The sequence below is a fragment of the Garra rufa genome, chromosome 24 (assembly GCF_049309525.1).
Source record: "Garra rufa chromosome 24, GarRuf1.0, whole genome shotgun sequence".
NCBI classification, from domain to species: domain Eukaryota; kingdom Metazoa; phylum Chordata; class Actinopteri; order Cypriniformes; family Cyprinidae; genus Garra; species Garra rufa.
Genome location: NC_133384.1, coordinates 23,375,848 through 23,398,904, shown reverse-complemented (window position 1 = coordinate 23,398,904; position 23,057 = coordinate 23,375,848). Strand labels below are relative to the sequence as shown.

At 43.1% G+C, this 23,057-nt stretch overlaps 1 protein-coding gene across 1 annotated transcript in view; it reads right to left on the bottom strand.

Moving 5' to 3' along the window:
• zfhx4 (zinc finger homeobox 4) overlaps positions 1-21,247 on the bottom strand; it is a 58,102-nt gene extending 36,855 nt beyond the window's left edge. The window contains exons 1-3 of the mRNA XM_073830817.1: positions 18,691-21,247; positions 17,189-17,691; positions 2,333-2,564 (exon numbers count right to left, since the gene is read on the bottom strand). Coding sequence (XP_073686918.1) covers positions 2,333-2,564; positions 17,189-17,691; positions 18,691-21,247 — 3,292 coding nt within the window. The remainder of the gene's footprint in view (positions 1-2,332; positions 2,565-17,188; positions 17,692-18,690) is intronic.
• Positions 21,248-23,057: the final 1,810 nt, after the last annotated feature.

Sequence of the window (23,057 nt, the reverse complement as noted above, 5' to 3'; positions counted from 1 at the left end):
ATTGGGTCGCTAAGACCGGAATATATACGACTTCTCGTCTCCTTGGCGTACGCGCCGCCATGTTTTAATGCTTTGCGTTTATCAACAAAAACAACGCTGGAGAATTTTTGCAGCGCAAACCCTTTTCGGCATGCTTTTGTAGTCTAATTAAACAATAAGCAGTCGGATATATGGCCCTCGTGCTACAGCACGGCTGTAGTTTGCTGAGTGTGGCTTTTGGCACTAATGCATTTCTCCTTTATTTAACCACTGTGAGCGCCACAAAATCTCCCCTTAATTACGTCTTAAAAATGGCATCAAAATTGTTTAACGAAATCCATTCACATGTACATGAAGTCAATGGCATTCTAACCTTTATTCCCAAATGGTTTTATAATTATTTGGCGAGTTTCCACGGAGCTGCTTTTAAAAGAAAGATACAGGTCAGCAGTTAAATAAATCTTTTTTTTCTTCTCTCCCTCTCTTCATGAAACTGACTAATGACCAGAAAATGCTAAACTAAGGAGTTATACCCATGAAAACCTACCGTCCCCCTTTAACACAGAGCTGTAATTCAGCGAGGGCTGAAATGTTGCTTACTCCAGGACCTTTTCTCTGGAGCAGAGACACAAATTATTACCATCACATACACGCAGGCACCCGGCCCGGTCCTGAGAATGCAGTGGGCACTGTGTCACGGGGAGGGCAGACTCCCCCCTGGCCCTGCCAATTTATCCTCCCCTCCCTCCTGCGCTGGCATTTGGCTAACTTTTTATTTATTTATTTACCGCTTACACTTGCCAGTTGGAACAATTAACAAAAATAAGTTGCGATTTATCTGGTGCCAGCGATCCATTTCCTTAGCCTCGCCAGTGTTGGGTCTGTTTGAAAGCACTTCAAACATTAGGATTACGGGGTTAAACTACCTGAATAATCTCTCTCCTACTAAGATCTGGAGCTGTAAAAAAAGTTCAACGGCACTCTCTAACTCTGCGCTTGAGGCTCGAACCTATTAAAGCTAGTTACTCTTTAACTGAACCAAGCGTAGTTGTGGATAATCAAAACATTAGCTGCTCTAGAGTCCGCCTAGAGCACCGAAAAACAACGACAACGGGTTTATCTTTTCCGTAATGCACTCTGTCTGCAGTCCGCCCACCTCGTCTGCCTCGGTCTGACGTTCGTACAAGTGGAAAAAAAACTACAGTCGTTAAACGGCAAGCATAAATTCTGAATGAGTCTGTTAGTTTATACACATTAGCGCCGTTCTGAAGGACTGGGGTAAATATAAAAGCCATGAGCTATAGCTGGAAACACTGAGAGGGAAAGGTGAGATTTGGGAATAACTTTTGAATTTGAATATGCTGTAAAGAAATAAACATGATATTGATAGCAGCTGACCAAAAATAAAGCAGTCTGTGGAATAATGTAAGCACAAATAATAGTAACATATATACATGCAAAGACTGTGTGTGTGTGTGTGTGTGTGTGTGTGTGTGTGTGTGTGTGTGTGTGTGTGTGTGTGTGTGTGTGTGTGTGTGTGTGTGCGCAAGAGAGGTAGGTTGTCTGTCTAAAAGCAAAATAATGATTTATCTAACTGGTCCTTTGGTGCACCCAGACTCCGAACCACCTTTGATCCAGATATAATTAATGCCAAATGTAAAACACACTTGTTTATTTCCAATATGGGTAGTTTTGGAGCTGAAGTTTCACATATGGTTCTCCGTTTAATCCCATCTGGTTCTGGAGTTCATATATAAACAGGACACTTTGGGGAACAGAGATTAATTCAGCTTTGGAATGCCATTGAAAACGTGTTAGTCGTTTCCCTCGGCCAGGTCAGGCAAAGCAAAAACAAGTTAAGCGCTCATTTGGTCGGGCGGCATTAACGTGGGCATTACTATACAATGGACCCTGACTCGCTCTTATGTTTTAAATTACAGGTCCCTCTCAAATAAAACTATTAATCTTTTTTTTTCTTCTTCGTCTTTTTTTTCTGAATGTTTTACAGTCCTGTTACACTTATTAGCTTCTGGCAGCTCCAAAACTTTTAAATGAAAGCCAAATTGCTTTGGTCATGAGAAAGGAAATTAAAGCTCACTCCAGGGGGAAGAATTTGACTGTGAGATCCTCCCAAGGTAGAGTTTCATAACCTTCTGCATGCCTGCTAAAGATGTCACTGCGTACAGGGCCGAGTGTGGTACTGATATAAAAAGACGGTCCGTAATGGGAACAACATGTTCATTTTAGGGAGATTAGGCAGCTGGCATGTTTAACATCGGGAGAAGAGGTGCTCCAGGTTTGGGTCTGAGGAAGGAGGTATGCGGTATGGGAGTGGGCTAAATGGTGCACTCACCCGATTCGTTCGGAGGGCAGTCCTTGACGAAGAAAATATCGGCGAGGTTGTCTTCATCGGGAGGAAGGCCCTGCTGGTGCAGCTGCAGCTTGCGGAGGCCTTCGCTCTGCTGGTGCTTGACCGACCGGAGGTGCTGCAGCAGGTTCAGCTTGGCTCGGCTGGAGTAGTCGCACAACGCGCAGTAGTAGTAGCAGGACTCCGAGTTACACGCACTCTCTTGTTTTTGCAAGTGCTGCGGGAGGGGAGGAGGTGTGAGCACAGATGGAAAGAGAGGGAGAGAGAGAGAAAGAGAGAAGGGGAAAAAGTCATTAGGGGCTATACGCTTCACATGAAATTACAGCCGTCGTTTGTTTCACGGGCTGAGACAGCACCTACATGAAACAGATACTTCCTTTCCCCCGTAATAATCTCCCGACATGAAATGCATTCCTTCCAGCTTTGTCCCAAACATAAATACTGATAACAAAGAGAGATTGTCAAAGCCGAGTGCTTTAGAGGGGCTGCCCGATGAGGAAAGACAGACGAGGGAGAGCGAGCCGAGGTGCGGAGGGAGAGCCGAGCCAACGCGTCTCCTCCTGGCATCGCGTAATCCGGGACATACGAGTAATTTACTGCGACAAAAAGTCCAGCTTAACTTTAAGTCTGGACTGTGCAACTTTAGAAAGGGATAAGGGGATGAAAGAAGATGGGATCTGGTGGGGGTAATTTACTATCTGTGCAGCGATAAAGATAAGAAAACAAATCTACCAGGCCCTGGCTATAAAACTACCACAGGTCTGCAGCTTCGTTCGGAAGGAGAGGGGCACCTCGGCTTCCATGCTGCTCATAAAGGCTGTGAAACTGTTTAAACATATACTGACACACACACATACACACAAGTTCAGGTTTATGTAGTCTAAATATTCACATGCTGCTTTGTGTGTGTGTGTATAGAGAGGCGTACGAAAGGCCTGTGGTGCATTAGCGGACCAGAGTGGAAGCTAAACCCCCGCGTGGCCTCTCTCTCGCTCTTCTCCACTGACACAAAGACCCCTGTTACTCAGGCCCCACTGTATGTGTGTGTGAATCGCACAGTGGTTTTACTGCCACCATGTTGTTAATGTTTTGAAGGCAGATTCTAACATTTTAAAAAATGTGCTAAATTCTATTAATCCATATGTTGTTTTTATATAATAAAAAAAATAATAATTAATTAGCAATTTAGAATAATAACAGCATTTTTAGTTATATCACCTAACTTTAAGTGTTAACTTTTCCTAAAGATTAAGAGGAAATCCTGGCTACTTTCTCATGCTAATTCCGCTACTATTTACAGCTATTAAACTGCTTTATTTCTCTTGGTGTTCTGGCTTCCAGTGGGTCAGCTGGTACGAATAAGGTGAACTGCCTCCTTCCCCCTCTGCCTCTAACAAAACCCAAACTGGATTGGTCTTTTTAGGGACAAGCACACACACACACACACACACACACACACACACACACACACACACACACTGAGCTGGTGGGGCTTCCTAAGCTTGTTAATTCTGACAAGAGACTCCAAGCAGAGGCTAGACACAGAAGGAGAGAGAAAGTATTTAAAACAGTGCTTTGTAGGCGAAATCCGAACTGTCCAGCTTTGCGTATTGTTCTATTCAGCTCTAATGTGTTTCAAACAGCAGGGCTCCTGCATTCAGGCCTGCCTGACAATTATGCACTTTAATTTGGGCTAAAGTTTTGCATTAAAATTGTGCAGCAGTGCACCATGCAAGGCCATAGTAGGCGTCCCCTCCACCTAAGAAACATACAAAGCCCCCAGTGCTACAAACAGTCCCTCCTCCCTCCCCATTCCCCAGGCAAGCCAAGCATATCAAGTGTGCCTACAGTACTCCCAGGCTAATGAACAATGCGTAAAAACAAAAGGCCGAGTGAGGCCTCCATTATCTGATCTTCCGCTAAAACACAAAACCAGCCCTCTACGAGCCCGAAGGAAGTACCGGCGTGACTGCAGGTGTGAGCCGGCTAAAAAGAAAACCCTTTTGACAAAACAGATTCTTGGACTGTCAGGGATTAGAGTCATGGCACCAGTGGTAACACACATCTTTTCTTTCATAAACTCGGCAGAATTTTCTCACGAGTCTGCAGGGCTGCACTCCGTAAGGGGCTCTCTGTGGCCATTGAAACGTCTTAAGCTTTAATTAAGTTGAAGTTGTCAGAGGAAAGCCTTTTTGGCACAGATTCAGGGTCATTAATTACAGCTATCTTTGTTTCTTTCCAAAGGGAAGCCCTTGGAAGACATGCAGGGCTACTTGTATGAACTGCCTCCCTGTAAACAGACTCGAACCCGGCTGAATTGACACACGGACCTCTCGAAGGGTCCTGTGACTATATGTAACCGTTCTGTAAATTAAGAGGAGAATGGGTTCAACCTTTTCCAAAACACAAAATGAGATCAATCTAATTCCTCATTCAGAACCAGATGTCTGTGCTTCATAAATTCATCTTAGGTAGTCGTATGCTTAGTGAAACAAAAGACACGATGTTCCATTTAGACTTAAGATTGTTTCTGGGAAAAACAGCAATATAATTTGTTTTCTCTGCATGATGACTAAACCTCATTAGGATGAATAACTATCACTAATAAACAAGCATTTGCTCAAGGGCTATTGGCTAGCTATTGTCGCATTCATATTCTCATATTGCATTTATATGCATCTTATCCTGAGTTGTAGCTGCTTTTAGCAGCCTCCATTACTAATATTTTCATACTAATATGAAATAGATTTGTGTTGCATGAGAACGGGGCTGACCACACATCTTACATTATTCTGAATCACAATCGCAGCCGAGTATCCATTTTTATGGTCCTAATAAAATACAATGCAAGCAGACGCGCCTAACATTTAAAGGCCGAAAGAGTGCGTAACTCTAGAAAATATTAATTTATTCACTATCAGCATTCCTGCTTTGTTTGCTCAAGACCTATATTGAAATCAAGTATTTTTCTTCCTTCTTTTATAGACCCCTGTGGCACCGGTGCAAGCTGTTCAGAGACTTGAGCCTGGGGTTTCTGATTTATGAGGTTTAAGCTTACCATTTTTAGTACTGCCAGACTCACAAAGCCGTTATATACTACCTGCAAAGTTCAAAATGTTTGTGGCATCCCGTAGCAGATTTTGCCCACCGAAAAGTCAGGATGCTTCTAGCAAAGAAAAGAAGGCCTATTTATTACAAAAATAAATAAATAAAAAGAATACGACTTTTGGTTTCTCTCACCTCGACTCGGTTTAGCGGAAAGCTGGAGGATAAATTGCACGGCGGTTCTGTCAAGCGCTAAGAAAATCTCTGAAATGGCTCCAAGTGCTGTTGTTGTGGGTGGCGAAGAGGTTATCTATGACAATACAGCGGCGCGCTCTCGCCTTTGATGGGTAATTGTTCTAGATTAGCATTTGGCAAACAACCAAGAGTCGAAAACCCCACAGGGTCCAATCATTTTAGCGAACTTATCGTTCCCGGGTGCCCCTCGGCATGCCAAAGAGCACATCCAGCCTGGCACGGGGGGTCTGAGGAACACCCACCTCTTGCTCTCTCTGGGCTCTCAGGACCTAATCAGGCATGAGCTGGGCGACTCCAAAGCAAAGACGCCATCGTACCGTGCTGCCAAAACAATGCAAATCAAAGCACCAGGGACTCCCCATCACCTGTCAAACTAGGCCCCAATTCCCAGGGAGCGTGTTTTTTCCTTAACCTGACGAGACTTATTTATTTATGCTGACTTCAATGATTACAAAACACCTCTCGTTGCCTTCCCCTCTGCCCGTCTGCTGTTGGCAGTAGGAGACTGGTTTCATTTGTACTGCCTGCAGTGACAAAACAGACTCATTAGTGGCATTCAGAATATGGATAAGGGCTGTTTGAGACTGGGTGTTTATTCGCTCCGTTCTACTAGGATGACAAGACTCCTTCAGACAAGATGAAGGGTTAAAAAAATATGTTGTTGCTAAACGAAAACAAATTAGGGCATTCAAAGCTTTTTTTCCAGGTCATTAGTGGAAAGAAAAAGAAGTTCTTGAGCATTTTTTAATAAATCCTATCAGCGCCATTTTTTTTTGTTTTTTTGTCTTCCCACCTTTTTGTTTGTATGCTTTCAAAGAGGCACCGGTTTCCGGACCCCGAGAGCAAAAAGAAGAAAATAAACAAAAGCTTGTTTTGTTCCTCAAAGCATTTTAAACACATTCCAGCCTTACTTGGAGGCCGGCCAGGTATACGATTCCATCAATGCTGACACCGTCCAAACACATGTTACCAGTAACCGCTATTGAGCCCGGAGACATAAATGTAATGTTATATCATGGGTACCGCAGGAGTTGGCAACCTGAGCGAAATTCTTGTGCAAGAGGTATGCCCCCTACATTCCATTCAGAGATTGCACACAAGGCCAGCGTCTTTTCTGCTACAGGCACAAAACAAGAGCGAAAAACCATCGCTTTTCTACTTTCCCTCTCCCCTACCTCAACAAATCCCAAGGAATGCATCAAAGAGCCCCAAATTACCTCCCCTATTTATTTTTTTCCTCCGAATCCGTCTGGTTCATCATATGTAATTATGGCTTAGGACATTCCGCCAGCGCATGGCTGTATGGTTAGCTGCTTAGGTCATATAATAATAATAATCATCCTTGCAAACGAATGCCAAGTTAAATAAGTGAATTAGCACAATGTGTCTTTCAGCAGCACACTCTCGTCTGAGGTGGCTTGTGGAGACGCAGTAAAGAGAGCGGGACACACCCCGGGGTCCCTCCAAAACGACTAAAGCCACAACTGCCGTAGCGTCCATCCACAGCCTCTCATTTACGGTAATCGCGCTCGGACCGGACAGGGCGTCATACGCCCCATTTTCCCAAGGACACTGCTTCTGCCGAGCTACTGTGAATATTGCAGTTCGCAATCAGGCCTTCAATAAGTCGATGCAGTCTGCGCCCCGACTTTGGAACAGTTCATGTAAATGTTGGCCAGCCAAGCGTGGTCCAAACACAAATCCACCAAAAACACATAAATCTACGAATTGACAGCCGGTTTGCGGAAAGTCTTAAAAGAACTTCTGTGTGTTTCTTTGGAAATATTGTTTTTCTTCTCATGTACATTTACATTCGTATTAATCATGTCAAAGTCTGAGTGCGTGTGTTTTACCAGCATTTTAATATGTGGATTGATCCGCGACGTAATATTTCATTGATCGCTGTGAGCGCCAGTTCCTGTCGACTCTCTATTAAAGCAAACAGCGAACAGGGCTTTGGGAACCAATCATGCCACGGCTTCATACGTTTCTCGCTGAACGGTAAACAGATGAAGAAGGACACGCCGAGAGAAATATTTCCATGTGGTGCTAATGTTGTTGATCTGGCATATATCATCAGGCCTACAATAATGTTCCTTTGACAGAAGGAAATGAACGAAAAACTTTGGCACTAAGGAGTTCATGTAACTGTTCCTAAATCACATGCTCTTCCCACTGGTTCACTGGACTTTCAGACTCTGTCGAAGGTCAAACGGAGGTCCTAATGCTGAACAATGTGTTAACTGGCACCTTGAATGTCATAATGCTTATATTTTCAACATAGTGAGCCACCTCTGTAGACAGGACTAATGTCCAGGAATGCAGTCTAGGTAGGTTTTGAGACAAATCCAGAGACTCTGGTGATGACATCCTGTTGTTGCTGATTGGTAGCCAGATAAATGAACCTCATGTCTATATAATACAATTACTGGACTTAAACATGAAGCAGGAGCATTGGAAAATTTCATTTGCATATCACCTCTCACCTCTGTAGTTGATATGGAAGATTAATAACTAGTCCTTAATCTTCACTCCTCTAATCCTTCTCACCGCTAAGACAGGCACGAGTGTTCGTCTGCTCCTCAAATTGCCTTTAAAGAAAGCAAACTCCCTATGAACATGGAGGTGTATTTATATTATGGTGATTTAAAATCTGTCGCCTGGACACTTCTCTCCCATTAAATCCACTGACCTTACCATTACCCTTAAAAGCTTTGCCTGTCTCCATCAGAAGGTGAAAAAAAACAGAGGCACCACCATCATCTTCATGCCACACAACCACGAAAAATTTGCTTTTCTGCAACTACGCACAGTGGTGAGTCTAAAATTGGGCTTCTCAATTAGCCGAGTCAAAACTAGGTTTGCAAACTCTTTCCATCAAGTAAGTCACATAACTTTATTTTGAGTAAGACATTTGTGACCTGTCTCGCTAGAGTCTGGAAATGAATAACTAAATGCAACCCATCATGTACAGCTAACAATAATAAAAACAATTATAATAGTATACACACGCATTTAATAATTAGTGCTGTGAAATCGATTAATCGCGAATAATCTAATTCAAAATAAAAGTTTGTGTTAACAAAATATACGCGTGTACTGTAAATATTTATATATTTCTAATTAAAGTAACTGTTTTCATATGAATATATTTTAAAATGTAATTTATTCCTGTTTTACAAAACAGTAACGCTGCTTAATATTTTTTTGGAACCTGTGATACTTTTTTTCAAGATTCTTTGATCAATAAAAGGTTAAAAAGAACAGCATTTATTTAAAATAGAAAGGTTTTCTAACAACATACACTACTGTTCAAAAGTTTAGGGTCAGAACATTTTTATTCTTTCTTTTTTTTTTTAAAGAAATTAATACTTTTATTCACCAAGGATGTTTTAAATTAATAAAAAGTGTTAGCAAAGATTGACATTGTTATATAAAAAAGAATTATAAATGCTGTTCTTTTTAACTTGTTATTCATCAAAGAATTCTGAAAAAAGAATCACAGGTTCCAAAAAATATTTGGCAGCACAACTGTTCCCAACATTGATAATTCTAATAATAAATCAGCATATTAGAATGATTTCTGAAGGATCATGTGACACTTAAAACTGGAGTAACAGCTTATGAAAATTCAGCTTTGCATCACAGGAATAAATTATATTTTAAAGTATATTAAAATAAAAACCTTTATTTTATATTGTAATAACATTTTGCAATATATTTTTTTTGTACTGTATTTTTGATCAAATAAATGCAGCCTTGAGGAGCACAAGTCTTACTGATCTTAAACTTTTGAGCGTCAGTGTATATTCACATACATGTATATATTTAAGAAATATATGTAATATATATGTATATATAATTTTTTATATTTTGGAAGTGATTAATCGTGATTAATCGATTTATTCAGCTTTAATTAAATAATTTGCATGGTTTATATAGAAGTACCATGTCTGTGTATAATGCAATTATAATTATTTCATAGTATATAATGATATATAGAAATATAATTAATAAAATACAGTACAACTTGCCATATGTTTTGGGTTAAGCTGTGCCAGCGGCTAAGCTAGTAGTGATAGTAAGGCTTGCTTTCAAACACTGAACTATTACAAAATTTAGAAAGTTATTGAACTACAATAAATTATTCATGGTTGGTTTAAAATATATGAACAATGTGCAACAAAATAAGTGAACATTTTCACATACTGAAACCCTCCCCCAACATCTCAGCATATGTTTTGAATGCAAACAAAGAGTTATGAGCTCATAGTCTCAGGTGGGAAGCACAGGAAAGGATGATCCATGCGTGTGACCCTCAGCTGATACAGTACGAGACTGTGGCATTCCGACTAATTATGATGCATGGTCTACGGGCTGAAATCTCTCCTTTAAAATGAGCCCAAGCAAAGATGAGACAATCTCCCACCTCGTGTATCTGATAAGAGCGGAATGAGCCCCGGCTCACCGCTGCGTGCTTTCCCTATTCATACTTTTAAACATTAAACCCTTTCATGTTCCATCTGCCTTCTCCCCTTCCACAACAACATAGAGGAGGGTCCCTGATTTGCATCCTATTATAGGAGGGAGGGAAAGAGGGAGGGAGGAAGAGAGCGCAGGGATCACGGAGAGGAGCTTGTTTAAAGAGCCCTGCCTCTTGCTTTGCTGCTCTCACTCCTCAATGGGAGCACTTCTTAGCCGAACGCTTTGCATATTGCCTACGAAGATCTTCAGGAGTCGAGCCTGTAGGGGTGAACGCTTTTAACCTGTGCCGTATCAAAAGAGTCTAAGTAAATAACACCTTACCCACCCACTAACCCACACATCAAGAGCCGGCAGGGATATATTAAGAACGTTAAATACATACAGACAAATAGAAATGTTCCAGTGCTTCTAATGCACATAAACACATCAATTCAAACTGCGGTATTGTAAGTTGATACAACCGATACAGCTAATGCCTCGACCACAGTTTATGCAGTTACAACCCATAAAAGGAAAGCCATTGTTTTTTCGCTGAAAAGCTCTAGCCATTGCTTGCATTCCACGGTCCACTCGACATACCACTGGCCACTTTGAAGATTACTGAAATGTTTGCCTTTGTTCTCGGAGAATCACAAAAACCAGGCAGGCTTCTTTTCAAACACACTGCACCTTTAGGTGAACCATTAGGCATGGCGGCATTCAGCAAACCATGATATTAGGGGGAAACTGAGGTGAGCATTCAACGCTGGAAAAACTGTAATCACAGCACACCGCAATTAAACAAAAAGGCCATCTCGCGGAAAGCTTTTAACAATTATAAAAATGATAATTCGACGGGTTAATTTAACTAAATGTGGGAAAAATCATGGGTGTAATCCCAAACAAGTGAGTGGGACTTCTATCAGATCTATTTCAAAGCATTAAGGATTACTAGTAGCAGTCTAATCCTGCTGAACCTAAGGGGAGGTAAATCGTATTGTGTTGGAAATCCTGGCCAGGAAAGAACAGGAGGTTAAATGAGTTCTTTGCTCTGTAATCGAATATCACACTCTACTTATCTATTCAGTGAGCACCTAATGTTTAAAATCAATTACTTGAGGAATGCTTTCTTGCATTCAGGTCTGTTAATGTGAGCAAAAACTGCCACCCATGACTGCTGCTCTGTCTTCGCCCGGGCATCCGTTCTGGGCCGTGGCTCTTATTAAACGACACACATCAATATTGATCTTAATTCCAATCTTTTCTGCAAACTCTCTCTCTCTTTGCCGTTAATTGTTGACCGACCTAATAATCTTCAGGATGATTCTTCTTTTTTTAAACATGCAGCCTGCGTGTAGCTACTTAAATAAAATAACTGGGAAAATAAAGGTTAGCGGTGGAAGAAAAATCTCAGCTGAGTTACAAGGAGAGACCTCGGGGGAACGTGTGATGTTCAGGCATACATTTATTGTCCAATAATGCTTTCCAGACAAAGTCATATGTTTGCTCTCCGTCTGTGTCTGGAGAGTTAAAACAAAGCTAATTACCTTCAGCCAGCTATTTCACCAAGAATATCATATTATTGCAATTCAAGTCCTTCCACGGCTGGCCTTATCAGAGAACTGTGAGTCATCCTTTGTTAAGCTGGGCCCAAATCCCATGAGAAATGGACGGGTGGAGAGGGGGCGAGTGAAAAAAGAAGGAAGATAAAAAAAAAGAAAGAGAGAAAGGAACGAGGAAAGGGGTAAAAATGACAAACTCCTGCCACTCTTTGTTCCTGGGAGTGCCACGCTCCCCTTCAGGGCTCGGCAAGTCTTATTTCCCCTGCTATGGTTCCCATACCTGTCAGCCTCAATAGCCTTCACAGTGCCTGCACAGAGACAAATGGCCTGACCTGCCCGGCCTCTCTGACCCTGGGCCAACAGGAAGATCACATCTGGTTATTAATATCAGAGCATCCTCATATGGCGGCCCCCCACTCATCTCACAAGACGGAAAGAAAAGAAAACAGCAAAGCAGGAAAGAACCAAACCGAGAGAGGGGTGTCTGGGGCGCCCCTATGCTTTAAGTTGTCCGTCAGCAAACGTTAGTCCTGTGGGGCCGGTGTGGAGATGACCATCTGCTTACGAGCGGGGAGGGCATGATGGGAGAAATACCTATTAATATCTATGAGGATTAATGACAGCAGGGCCTAGCTGAAGCCTGGGCTTTGTGTTTGCACCCACACTCGTCTGTCTGTATGCTTTAATTATACCCCCTCCCCCTCGCGCCCTCCCCTGAAAGATTCCCATTGTAATCCGCGTGCAGGTGAAAGACGAGAGCGTCTGAATAATCTGGCCCCGCTGTCGGGTCAGAGCGGGAGGCTGAGAGAGTGCTGACATACTTTTATGCCTGCAGAGAGTAAGTGGATAAACGGACGCATTTGTGAGCCTGTGGTTTCGTTTGCGTTTGGAAAGGAAAGCGAGGGCTCGCGTAAGGCCATTTGGACCTGCGCAAAGTCCTCTGGTAGTTCGGTGCACTGGCTCTTATTGACAAACAGATGAGACCGGGCAACATCCACTTTTCTTTTTCTTTTAAGGTTTGGACACCTTCTAGAGGGGATTGTGGCTATTTTTAGAGATTACATGAGACTAAATGTGACCCTGGACCACAAAACCAGTCCTAAGTAGCACGGGTGTATTTGTGCAATAGCCAAAAATACATTGTATGGGTTAAAATTATAGATTTTTCTTTTATGCCAAAAATCATTAGGATTTTAAGTAAAGATCTTGTAAATTTTTCACCCTAAATATATCAAAACTTAATTTTTGATTAATAATATGCATTGCTAAGAACTTCATTTGGACAACTTAAAAGGTATTTAGATTTTTTTTTTACACCCTCAGATTCCTGGTTTTTAAATAGTTGTATCTTGGCCAAATATTGTCCTATTCAACAAACCATACATCAATGGAAAGTTTATTTATCCAGCTTTCAGCTTTGTGGTCCAGGGTCACACATGCATAAAATACTGGTAAACAAACCAAATCTATAAAAACAAGCAATAGTTCACCAAAAAATCTGCCATTTTTTACTCAAACTCATGTTGTTGACCTGTAGGAGTTTGTTTTCTTCAACAAAATAGAAGTCGAGGAGTCCAATGCAATTTTGGACCCCACTGACTTTCTTTATATAGTCTGCAAAATATAATTCCCCCCCAAACCCCCCCCCCCCCCCCCCAATGTTCTGCAGTAGAAAGTCAGTCATACAGGTTTGAAATGACATGAGAATGAGTAAATGTCAGAATTTAAATTTTTGGTGCTCACCGGTCTGAATCCAGCCTGTATTTATTAATAAAACGCGGAAAAAAGCCCCAAAATAAAACACAATGTGTGCTAAGGGACAACACCAATGATGATGATGATGCTATATGAAGGCGCATGCAAAACAGATCCTCCTCGTTCTTCTATAGCACAATGGCTTTTTATGCAAATACCCTCAACTCAATCTCCTGTCCATTTTACCATCAGATCGGGGGAAATGACAGACAATAATTTGAGCTGCATATATATGGGGCATTTGATTTTCAAATGAGAAGGAGTGAGGCTGACCTTCAGTAATGAATGTGCTGTAATATAATGTGCCCATCAACTGGCAGCCATCTTGGTTTAGAAAGATGGAGAGAGAAAAAAGGGGGAAATGAGGAGGAAATACTGACCTTCTGGGTGAGAATAAAAAGCAAAGAGGGGATGGGAAAAGTCTTTTGATAAAACTAAAATTCCAGTCTCCTCACTTTCACATTCTCTCCTCCTCCCTCTTTTCTCTGCTCCCCTCTTTTAATTTCCCCTCTCATTTCCCTGCCCCGACCAATGGTGTTGCCATCCGTATCATGGATAATGAGATGGGCTATCTGCCTCTCCCTGGGGACAAGGCCACGGAAAGCCAGTCGCTGCGGCTCCATCTCCCCGCCTGCCTCCGCCAGAGAGAGGCGCATTATGTGTGCCACGGCCCCTGTGGCTCAAAACGGGGAGAAAGGAGACAAGGAGGAAAAAAAACGAGTGGAGGAGGAGGAACATACAAATATGGAAATGGAGCCTCGGACTCCAGACAGACAAAAAATTCTGCTTGACTGATGACGGATGCTTTGGGATGGGGGTGGCTGCTGTAATTAAGCAGTTCATAGCTCCTGACGCGCAACTGGGGGATACACGCTGGACATCCTTATGTGCAGCACACAAGCCTCCGGAGAGAGGAAGTACAGAGAAAGAAGGGAATAGACAAACAGAGGGGGAGGAAAAAAAGACGAGCATGGCGAGGACCACCTGGTGAACAGGTGCGGGTCGGTATCTGGCTTTCCCTTCACTTCCAACACACTGACCATGAACATTCTTGGCTTCAAATGACCCAAGTGCCCAGCGCAAATCGGCTCTTTGGAGCAACACACATTTCTCACCATTTCCTAATCAAGCGTTACACTGCCTTTGAATGGCCTTGACAGATTTACACTCGACTACATCTGCGTTTATTTGAGTGGTTATTAACGATAATTGTATAACGACAATATATCATTACTGTAAGCCAACGCCAAACACTAAGAGGTCAAGAATGTGCATTGTATTTATTTTAACAGCCGAATTACTTCATAACAGTGAAGAAAATCCAAGGCTGTTTTAGGTGTGGGCTTGGGAGCTTTAAAAGCACCTAGTCTTGGACAAAAAAAGAAACATTGCACTGCTAATGTAATTTAGGTCTTTTCTAATGTCTGGAAAATCTGAAATCCCCTCCTCAAAAAGTCGTAGGTACAAAGCTGCAATAAAAAAATACTGAATATGCTTTTTGTTTGTATCCTCAATCATTTTTGGGCTATAAAGATACTTGTGTTCCGGGGCTCATATGGAAAGGTCATCAATACTTTGTTCTTTAGCGCGCTACCCTTTCACCTTTGAACATAAAAGACGAGGTGTTTTTCTGGTCAAATAAAGAAACCCCCTTTTCTTTTTTTTCTCAACATTTACTACCAAATATACATGAGCGAAACGGCCTGGTTCCTGCCAAAAGCATTAGAAGCCGCATCTGTAGAACAGATTTCCCTCTCCCCGGGTAAAGGTGGGGGCGTGAGGAGATGAGAGAGCCAGAGCGAACCCCCTCACCCCCTCTGTGTCAAATGGACACCCTTCTCTCTCCATCAAAATTCAGCCCCATCACCTGTTCTGACACTTCTTAAAGTGTGAGCCAATAAAACTCAAATGAGTGGGCGTCCATTTGAGTGCTTTTTTTTTTTTTACCTCAAAATTCTAATTAAAACCATACAAACTACAGATTTCATTAGATTATATGTCTCTCTGTTAGAGTAGATCACTCAAACATAGAAAAACACTTGAAATATCGGGAGTATTTTAATTCTACATGCTCTACATAGCCACCTGCTGTTCTAAAACAGAAAGTGTAAATGTAAAAGATGCACCTCAGGTGCTAAAAATTCAAGTCTAATTAAACATTTCAGGATGAACACAAACAATCGTGTCAATAATCAGGCAGTGACCCAACCACACGTGCACGTGAAGAAACAAATCTACTGCGAGACTTACTAAGATCATAGCTAAGCTAGGCCTTTCTCTTTCTCTAATCTCCAATCTATTTGTCTTTCGATGTGATCCGAAATGCTCTCTGTTGCCATGGAGCCTTTTTATTTGCTTAGAGAATTAGCCAAGCCCCCTGACCCCCCACCCCTTTCTAAACTGCTAAGGATTTCAAAACATTCCCATGGACTGCGTCTTTAATGCCAGGCCTCCAAATACCACATGCGATTCTTTCAGCCCTTTATTTGCCTCATGCTGACTTCACCCATTGGAGGATTTGCTCTTTGTTGTTTAGTTACTTGCTCTGTATTTCTAACACTGTCTGAATACATTAATAACACGAAGGAGCTCAAAGTCCCAATTCTTAAAAAAAGGGAGCAGAAACTGAACATTTATTTTTCTCAGAAGGCAACTATTTTTCAGGAGGTTCTTGGTGTGAAAGTGACAGTAGTTGTGTTTTCCTCTTAAAAAGCCCTTTTTGAATGACTGTGTGTGTAATTGGGTCAAAGTAATGAATTGTTCGCATTATTGCTATCATTACAAGACTGCCAATTTCGTTTGCAGTCTAGCCATTGTCAGCTGCTAAATTCACTTTTCTAAATATACAGCTGAGTCCGGCTTACGAGCACACACAAGTCAAAAGTGACTAATGCTGGTCAATAGATCCTCATTAAGTTAATACAGTTTATCCAGAGGAGTCCACTAATGTGTCTGGGATGTGATGCTGGTCTATGATTTCAGGATGTTAGTATTATTGTTTCAGGCAATCACACAAGTCCAGTAAGTCAACACCCAAATGCACTTAAGAACAGGATGAGGCTGCAGTGGCCTTTGTTCAACCCCCACCACTGTGGATCAGTTATCGGCCTTAGGCCTTGCGCAAAACAGTCAAATATGACCCGCAAATCATCAAGAGAAGGTATAAAACATCAAATGTAAATTTGTATGTTAAAAAACTAGTAAAACACAGGGCGATCTAAAAATAATCCAAATGTTTTTCCATTTCTCCTGCGTGCATGTTGACAACCACACACGGTCACACGTTTGAAATTCGTCAGCTGTTCACATGATGTTTGTTGTTATACACTGGCTGATGGGGCAGCTCTCCTCATTCAGTGAAGCGCTATAACAGCGGCCAACTGTTAAAAATATTGATATTGCTGGCATAAATTCAATTAGGTTTGATTTCTGAAAGGCATCGTGTAAACAGGCTGACTGGCATATTCCTGTCTTTACAGGAAAGAGAGCAGAGGAAACTGGGAAAAGGGCGAGCATGGAAGGCCAAATCAAATTTACAGCTGGACTAATGACATCTGACATCATAAATAAAAAAACAAGGTGCTAGAATACAAATGTTCACTGTTTGGGTTCTGTTTGGGACTATTTCAAATAAAACAGATATAATGCAATAAAAAGTTCAACAAAACAAAGTAAATATTAACCTATGTGACACAGAGAACATACAAAACTAGGACAGTGGGTCATGACACAGTTCAACACAAAGTAAAGCACAACTGACCTTGTAGACCTTCAGCACTGCTTCATGCCTCTGGTTGGTGGCATGCAGTCTCAGCTTCTCCACACTGTTGCTGTAGTAGTCGCAGGCGTTACACTTCAGGTGCACGGGGTTGCCGATGGCAATGCACTTGAGACGCCACTGGTTGGCTTTGCCACCTTCCTTGATATGAGCCACCAGCTGATACTTCTGCATGTGCTTGTCGGTCTTGCAGTGGAGCTGGAAATTGGCCTTGAGCTGCGTGTTGTAGTTGCACAGCTTGCACTGGTAGACGTCTCCCATCACGGCCCTCCACTCCTCTTCCGGAAGCGATCGCTCCGCTGCCACGTGCCCGCTGAGGGCCTCCAGGCTGTCAGAGCTGAATTTGTTGCACACCGCGCACTGGAAGAGCTTCAGCAGCGGGTCGTTGATGCAAGGTGACAGCTCCCCAGCAGAGAGGACGGACAGGTCATCACCCATTAGCTGACCACTCGCAAGACGCAGCTCCGCAGGCAGCTCATTATTTACTGCAGGGAGAGAGAGAGAGGGAAAGACATGGAGAGAGAGAAAGGAGGGGGGGAGAGAAGGGAAGAGGTGGGGCACAGGCACAGGGAGGAGAAAAAGAGAAAAGGTTTTTTTAATAAATGAAATTTAAAAAGAGCTGAGAGACTGGTGTAGGGCACCCATACAAAAGGATTTGATAAAATAAAGCCTCAGTAAGGAGTATGGCTTTTATAAAGCCTTAACTATAAAAAGCTATAATAGGATTGAATCAGGATCAATTACAATCATCCCTTTCAAGTTCTCAACTCCCTCATCAGATAGCTTTAATTACTCCTACCAGGCATTCCTGAGTTTGTACTCAGGCACGTTTTTTCTCTTTAAAGACACAAAACTGATCAATATGAAACCAGCCTGCCTCAACAGTAGTCCTAAAAATTAAAATGATAAAAAACAGATCATCTTACATCTAATTGTAATTTAGTCTTTTGATCTCTGCACTTTTAGAAGCAAACTAGATCATTTTTCATACCCTCAACCCTCTGGAAAAAAGCTTTGAATTTAATAATTACACAAGATCAAGACAAGGTACAAATATAGCATTTTGTTAGACGAGAGTTGCTAGATGAAAGACAATGTTTTTTCTGGAAACTATATTTCTTGACAGGCTGATGTGTCAGTCTATACTACGTATGGAGGTAAAGATCCATGAGATTAATGCACAAGGGTATCAGCTTTCAGAAACAGATGCAGAAAGGCTGTGTTTGGTCTTAATTGATAAAGTAGAAGAGTAAAACTGCTGCTGGATGTTGTGTGTAGGCAATCTGCTCACTACAGTCTAATGCCAAAATGAGGTTTCTCTTGGTGGAGCAAAGGACTAAATGTTTCTCACATAGCAGCTCAAATCACAGAACAGGTTGACGGCAGGATACAATAATGACAGGAGTAATAAGACCAGAGTCAGTGGAGGAGATAGAGAACAAAAGAAAGTGACTGACAAGCATATCCAAGGGAAAACTACTCACCGTGACCAGGAGCCAGAGCTGCGGCAGTGCTAGGGTCAAGCTGAAAGGGGTTGATCATCATCTGTGGGTCTGAAGGATTCTCCAGTTTCATACCGGTGAGCCCGATGTTCTGAGCCAGGTAGTACTGGTAGAGCTCCGCCTCGGCCGGCGCCAAGCCCAGATGCAAGTTGTGCTGGATCTGCTTCATGTTCTGCTGAAGAAGCATCATGTTGTGCATGTGTTTCTCGCTCGTCATGTGAATGCGCAAATTGCGAGCGACGTTAGTCTCGTAGTCGCAGACCTCACATCGCCACGTGGGTTTCTGTTTGGGCTTGGAGGGCGAGGGTGTGCCACACCCGCTCAGGCTGGGGTTGGGCACAGGAGCAGCGTGGTTGTAGATGGCTTCCGTTCCTCCATTCTGCAGAGTCTGCACATTGTTGAGGTGCTTGTCCGACTGCATGTGTATGCTAAGGTTGCCTTTGGTGGTTGTGGAGTAGTTGCAGACCTCGCAGCGGAAAGGTTTGTAGCCGCACGTGTAGCTCTCTCCCCGGGCGAGTCGAGGGTGAGGCTGGCCGGTGCGGCAATAGACACAAGAGCCTCCAGACTCTGGGTGCTTCTCCTTCATGTGAGCATCCAGGGTCTGCTGGTACTTGTAGTGCCAATTGCATTTGGGGCATTTCAGCGTCTTGCAGGAGTTCCGCGAGTGCATCATGGTCATGTGACCACCGAGCGAGCGTGAGGAGCCCAAGACAGTGTCACACTTGGGGCATTCGATTCCACTTCCAGGAGAGCCCTCTCCTGGGCCAGGGGTGCCAGGGGTGCTGGGCGTGGCAGCATGCTGGTGCAGTGGGCCTGGGCTTTCGTCGTCCCGTCTTATCAAGTCAAGAGGAAAGGATTGCGGACTGCCATCCCTGCCTCCGTTGGAGTCGCAGCCGTCTTTGCTGCCTCCGCTCGTTGAGTCATTGCTGTAGTCCAAGCTGGCAGCAGCTTGCTTTGTCTTCTCTAGGTCATTGGCAACAGTCACAGAGGAAGTAGTACCCCTTTCAGTAAATTTTAGCACACTGGACGATAAAGGAGATATGCTTTGGTTTAAGAGAGGGAAATCTTTGCTACTGGTACTATCCCCAAGTTCACAAACACCATCGTCGTCGAGCTCATTCAAATACATGTCTTCGTCCTCCTCGGCATCAGCCGCGTCTCTGGGCTCGCTTTTGATGGGGAGCTCACCATTCGCATGCAAAGTGCTAACGTCCTTCTGCCGTTCACAGTTGCTCTCCTGATCTCTGAACCCAGCCCCTGGCGACGAGCGCTGGAGAGACATGGAGCCGACAACGGGGGACTTGAGCGCCGAGGTGGCCGCAACCCCGAGGTTCAGTTCAGCCTTTGGCATCTGGGCACTCCTGGGCGACTGGTCTGCGGAAGATGCCAAACTGGCACTTCCCTTCAGGAAGGCGAAACCAGCCTGCAGGGAATCACCGTTCTCCATGTGAAAGGTGTTCCACAGGCTGCGGATGCCTGGATCAGGGCCCATGAAGTTTGCAGTAGAAAAGTGTGGTAACACAGAATTGTTTTTTTTTGGTTCCAGAAAGCTTATAAGAGGTTCTTTGTCTTTACCAATGCCCTGTATGATGGCAGAGACATATTTATTACTAAGGAGCTTTTGCTCCTGCTCATTGAGGGTCATTCGATGATCATGCACAGCATGGGTTACAAATGACCTACTATAACCAAAAGACAACTTGCACAAGAAACACATCAGAATAGGTTTCCTTTTCCCATCACTAATGCAACCATCAAATTTAGACAAGTCCACATTGTTTGGAACATCTTTGGACACACAGGAGTTTTTGGCTGCGCCATCAATGGTAAGATAGTCTTTATCACTCTTGTGTCGGAGATCGTAGACACGGAAACTGTGCAACACAGGACCATCTCCTGCTAATGCTGAGGTATTTGGGAAAGCCTGATCGGCCGTAAATGGTTTCCCGAGGGATGAAGCGATGTGAAAGGTATTGATCACTTGTGGATAAAAGGACATGGGGGCTGTGGCCGACTGCTCAGTCTTGTCCCCGCCAGCAGTTTGGGAGTTTGAAAACAGTGCTGGGGAGAAGAGGCTTTTGACCCCTGACTGGGCATTCGGACCACCTTCTTTGGAGTCCTCAAGAATAAAAGCTGAGCCATCTGGCTGGTAAACGATCTCTCCTGTCAGGTTCTCTACATCGCTGTCCTCGAGGTCGCTGACCTCGCTCTCGTTCTCGTCCTTCAGAAGAGGAAGGCGCGCGTTCGGGCAGTGGTGCTCCATGTATTTTTGTAAACTCGAGAAGGAAGTGGCACATTCGTTGCAGGGGATCTCTTTAGTGGCCGCACCTATCGCATTCTCCGTGCTCAATCCCGATGCGATCTCTCGACGGCTCTCCTCCGTCCTCAGGTTGTCATCCGCAGGGCTGTTTTCCTTGTCAGGCTCCATCCCAGGGACTTTCTCTGGCACCTCATTATCAAGATGTGTCGTCTCACGTAGCTTTGATATCTGCTGCCCATTTTCCTGCCTTGAGAGAGAAGGGGAATCACAAGTTTCCATGGTAATCGCTACATGGGGATCTCATTTCATCCAGCCTGTCAGGGACCTGCATAAATAAAAAAACAAAAGAGAGCAAAGACGTATTAGAACGTGTACAATGATGGCACACTTGATCTTCAGCGTGTGCTGTCCTTGATGATATAGAGAGCATTCCTGTGCTGCAATTACTCATGAATTAGCTCAAAAATGAGCAGCAGAGATCTATCTAGAAAAAAAGCTGTATGTTTTTTTAACACACCGACACTTCATTCAGGTTAACAAGAGGTTTCAATTGTTAAAAGAGACTTTTTCAATAAAATCAGAACACTCCCACACTAAAGTTTCTCTGAGCCCCTTTATCACTGCAACATAATTACAAAAAGCAAAGAAAAGGGGGATGGACCACCACATTCAAATCATGACCACTTTGCCAGAGAGAGGCGGTATCTCTTTGGTTCCTATGTTACTCAGTAAATCAGCTTACTACAAATCTTCCCTCCGAGAGATCCCCCAGCAGGTATCTAACAAGCCCTGATTAAGCAGCCATCCAAATTCTAACCCACGCTTTGGCCTCTCCGACAATCACCTCAAACTCAAATTAATATTTAGCACACCCAGTCCAGTCACCCCGGGAGAGCCATCTCGCAATTTCTTTTCACTTTTTTTGTTTTTCATTTTTCATCCTTGGCAGCTCACAAAAACCCAAGCACATAAAGCACACCATTTGAAATACCATCGCGATGTTATCTATCCTGGATGGCTGCCCATCTCCCAACCGTCACTGCCTCAATCAGGGTCTCTCCTGGCTTTCACAAATCATACACGCACCTTGCTGATGAAAACCCTTCAATCATTTTTTTTTTTTTTTGGACCACAGACAATTTATTCTCAAGGCTGGCAATGCAGATTTAAAAGACTGGGACTAAGCTTGGACGCTGAAATAGAGTTGGATCCAAAGCGTATGTGCCTACCATGCCCGGGCTCAGCGAATGAGGCCCGGAGAGCAAAGAGAAACCCAGCTGCTCCAAATTTTCAGGGTGATATCAGTGTGCGCAGAAGAGGTAGAGATTTGTAGCGAAGGCCAACAATGACGGGCTTGCGACTGCTGTGCTTTCAATTAAAATGAAATGCACTCAAGACAGACCCAGAATTTTAAAACGGCAGCCCTGTCTGCTGTGCCAGGCTTTATTTTCTAATTATTCTCAAGAATATAGGAAATCTGATAATAGCTTATTGAACACAATGCAATTTGGAAATGCCTTTTTTTCCCCAAATGGAAAGAAGGTTAAAGATGATGCAAAATTAAACAACAATTACAACCATGCCCTCTCCACCTACATATGTGCAAATCACTTTTTTTTGGAGATACTTATTTTGATACAAAGCAATTTGGGGATTCACTGGCTTAATACGTTTGGGATATCATTTGAATGTTATACACAAATGATACATTTTCCTATTCAAATCAAGTATAATCTCAACACGAGGTAATGCACAGAAATAAAGAATAAGGATGCTTCTACTAAAAAAATGCAGATAAGCGATCACATTAATGAAATGAAAATGAAATTGAATAATAAACAAAAGGTGGGGGTGATCTGCACAATGCACTGCTGTGAAAATAAAGACCTGAGATTGCTCCCAAATGCCCTGAGAGCAAAACTGCGCAGCAATTAGTGCAAAATTAGCACCTATTAGAATTAGCTTCACACAAGAAAAGAAAAATGTGTGTCTGTGTATGTGTGCAGTGGCGAAGTGGGGCGGGGGGTCATTTATGCAAGCCGAGAGGAATGCACGTCTCCAAAAACACACGTTTGGCAGGGAAGCGAGG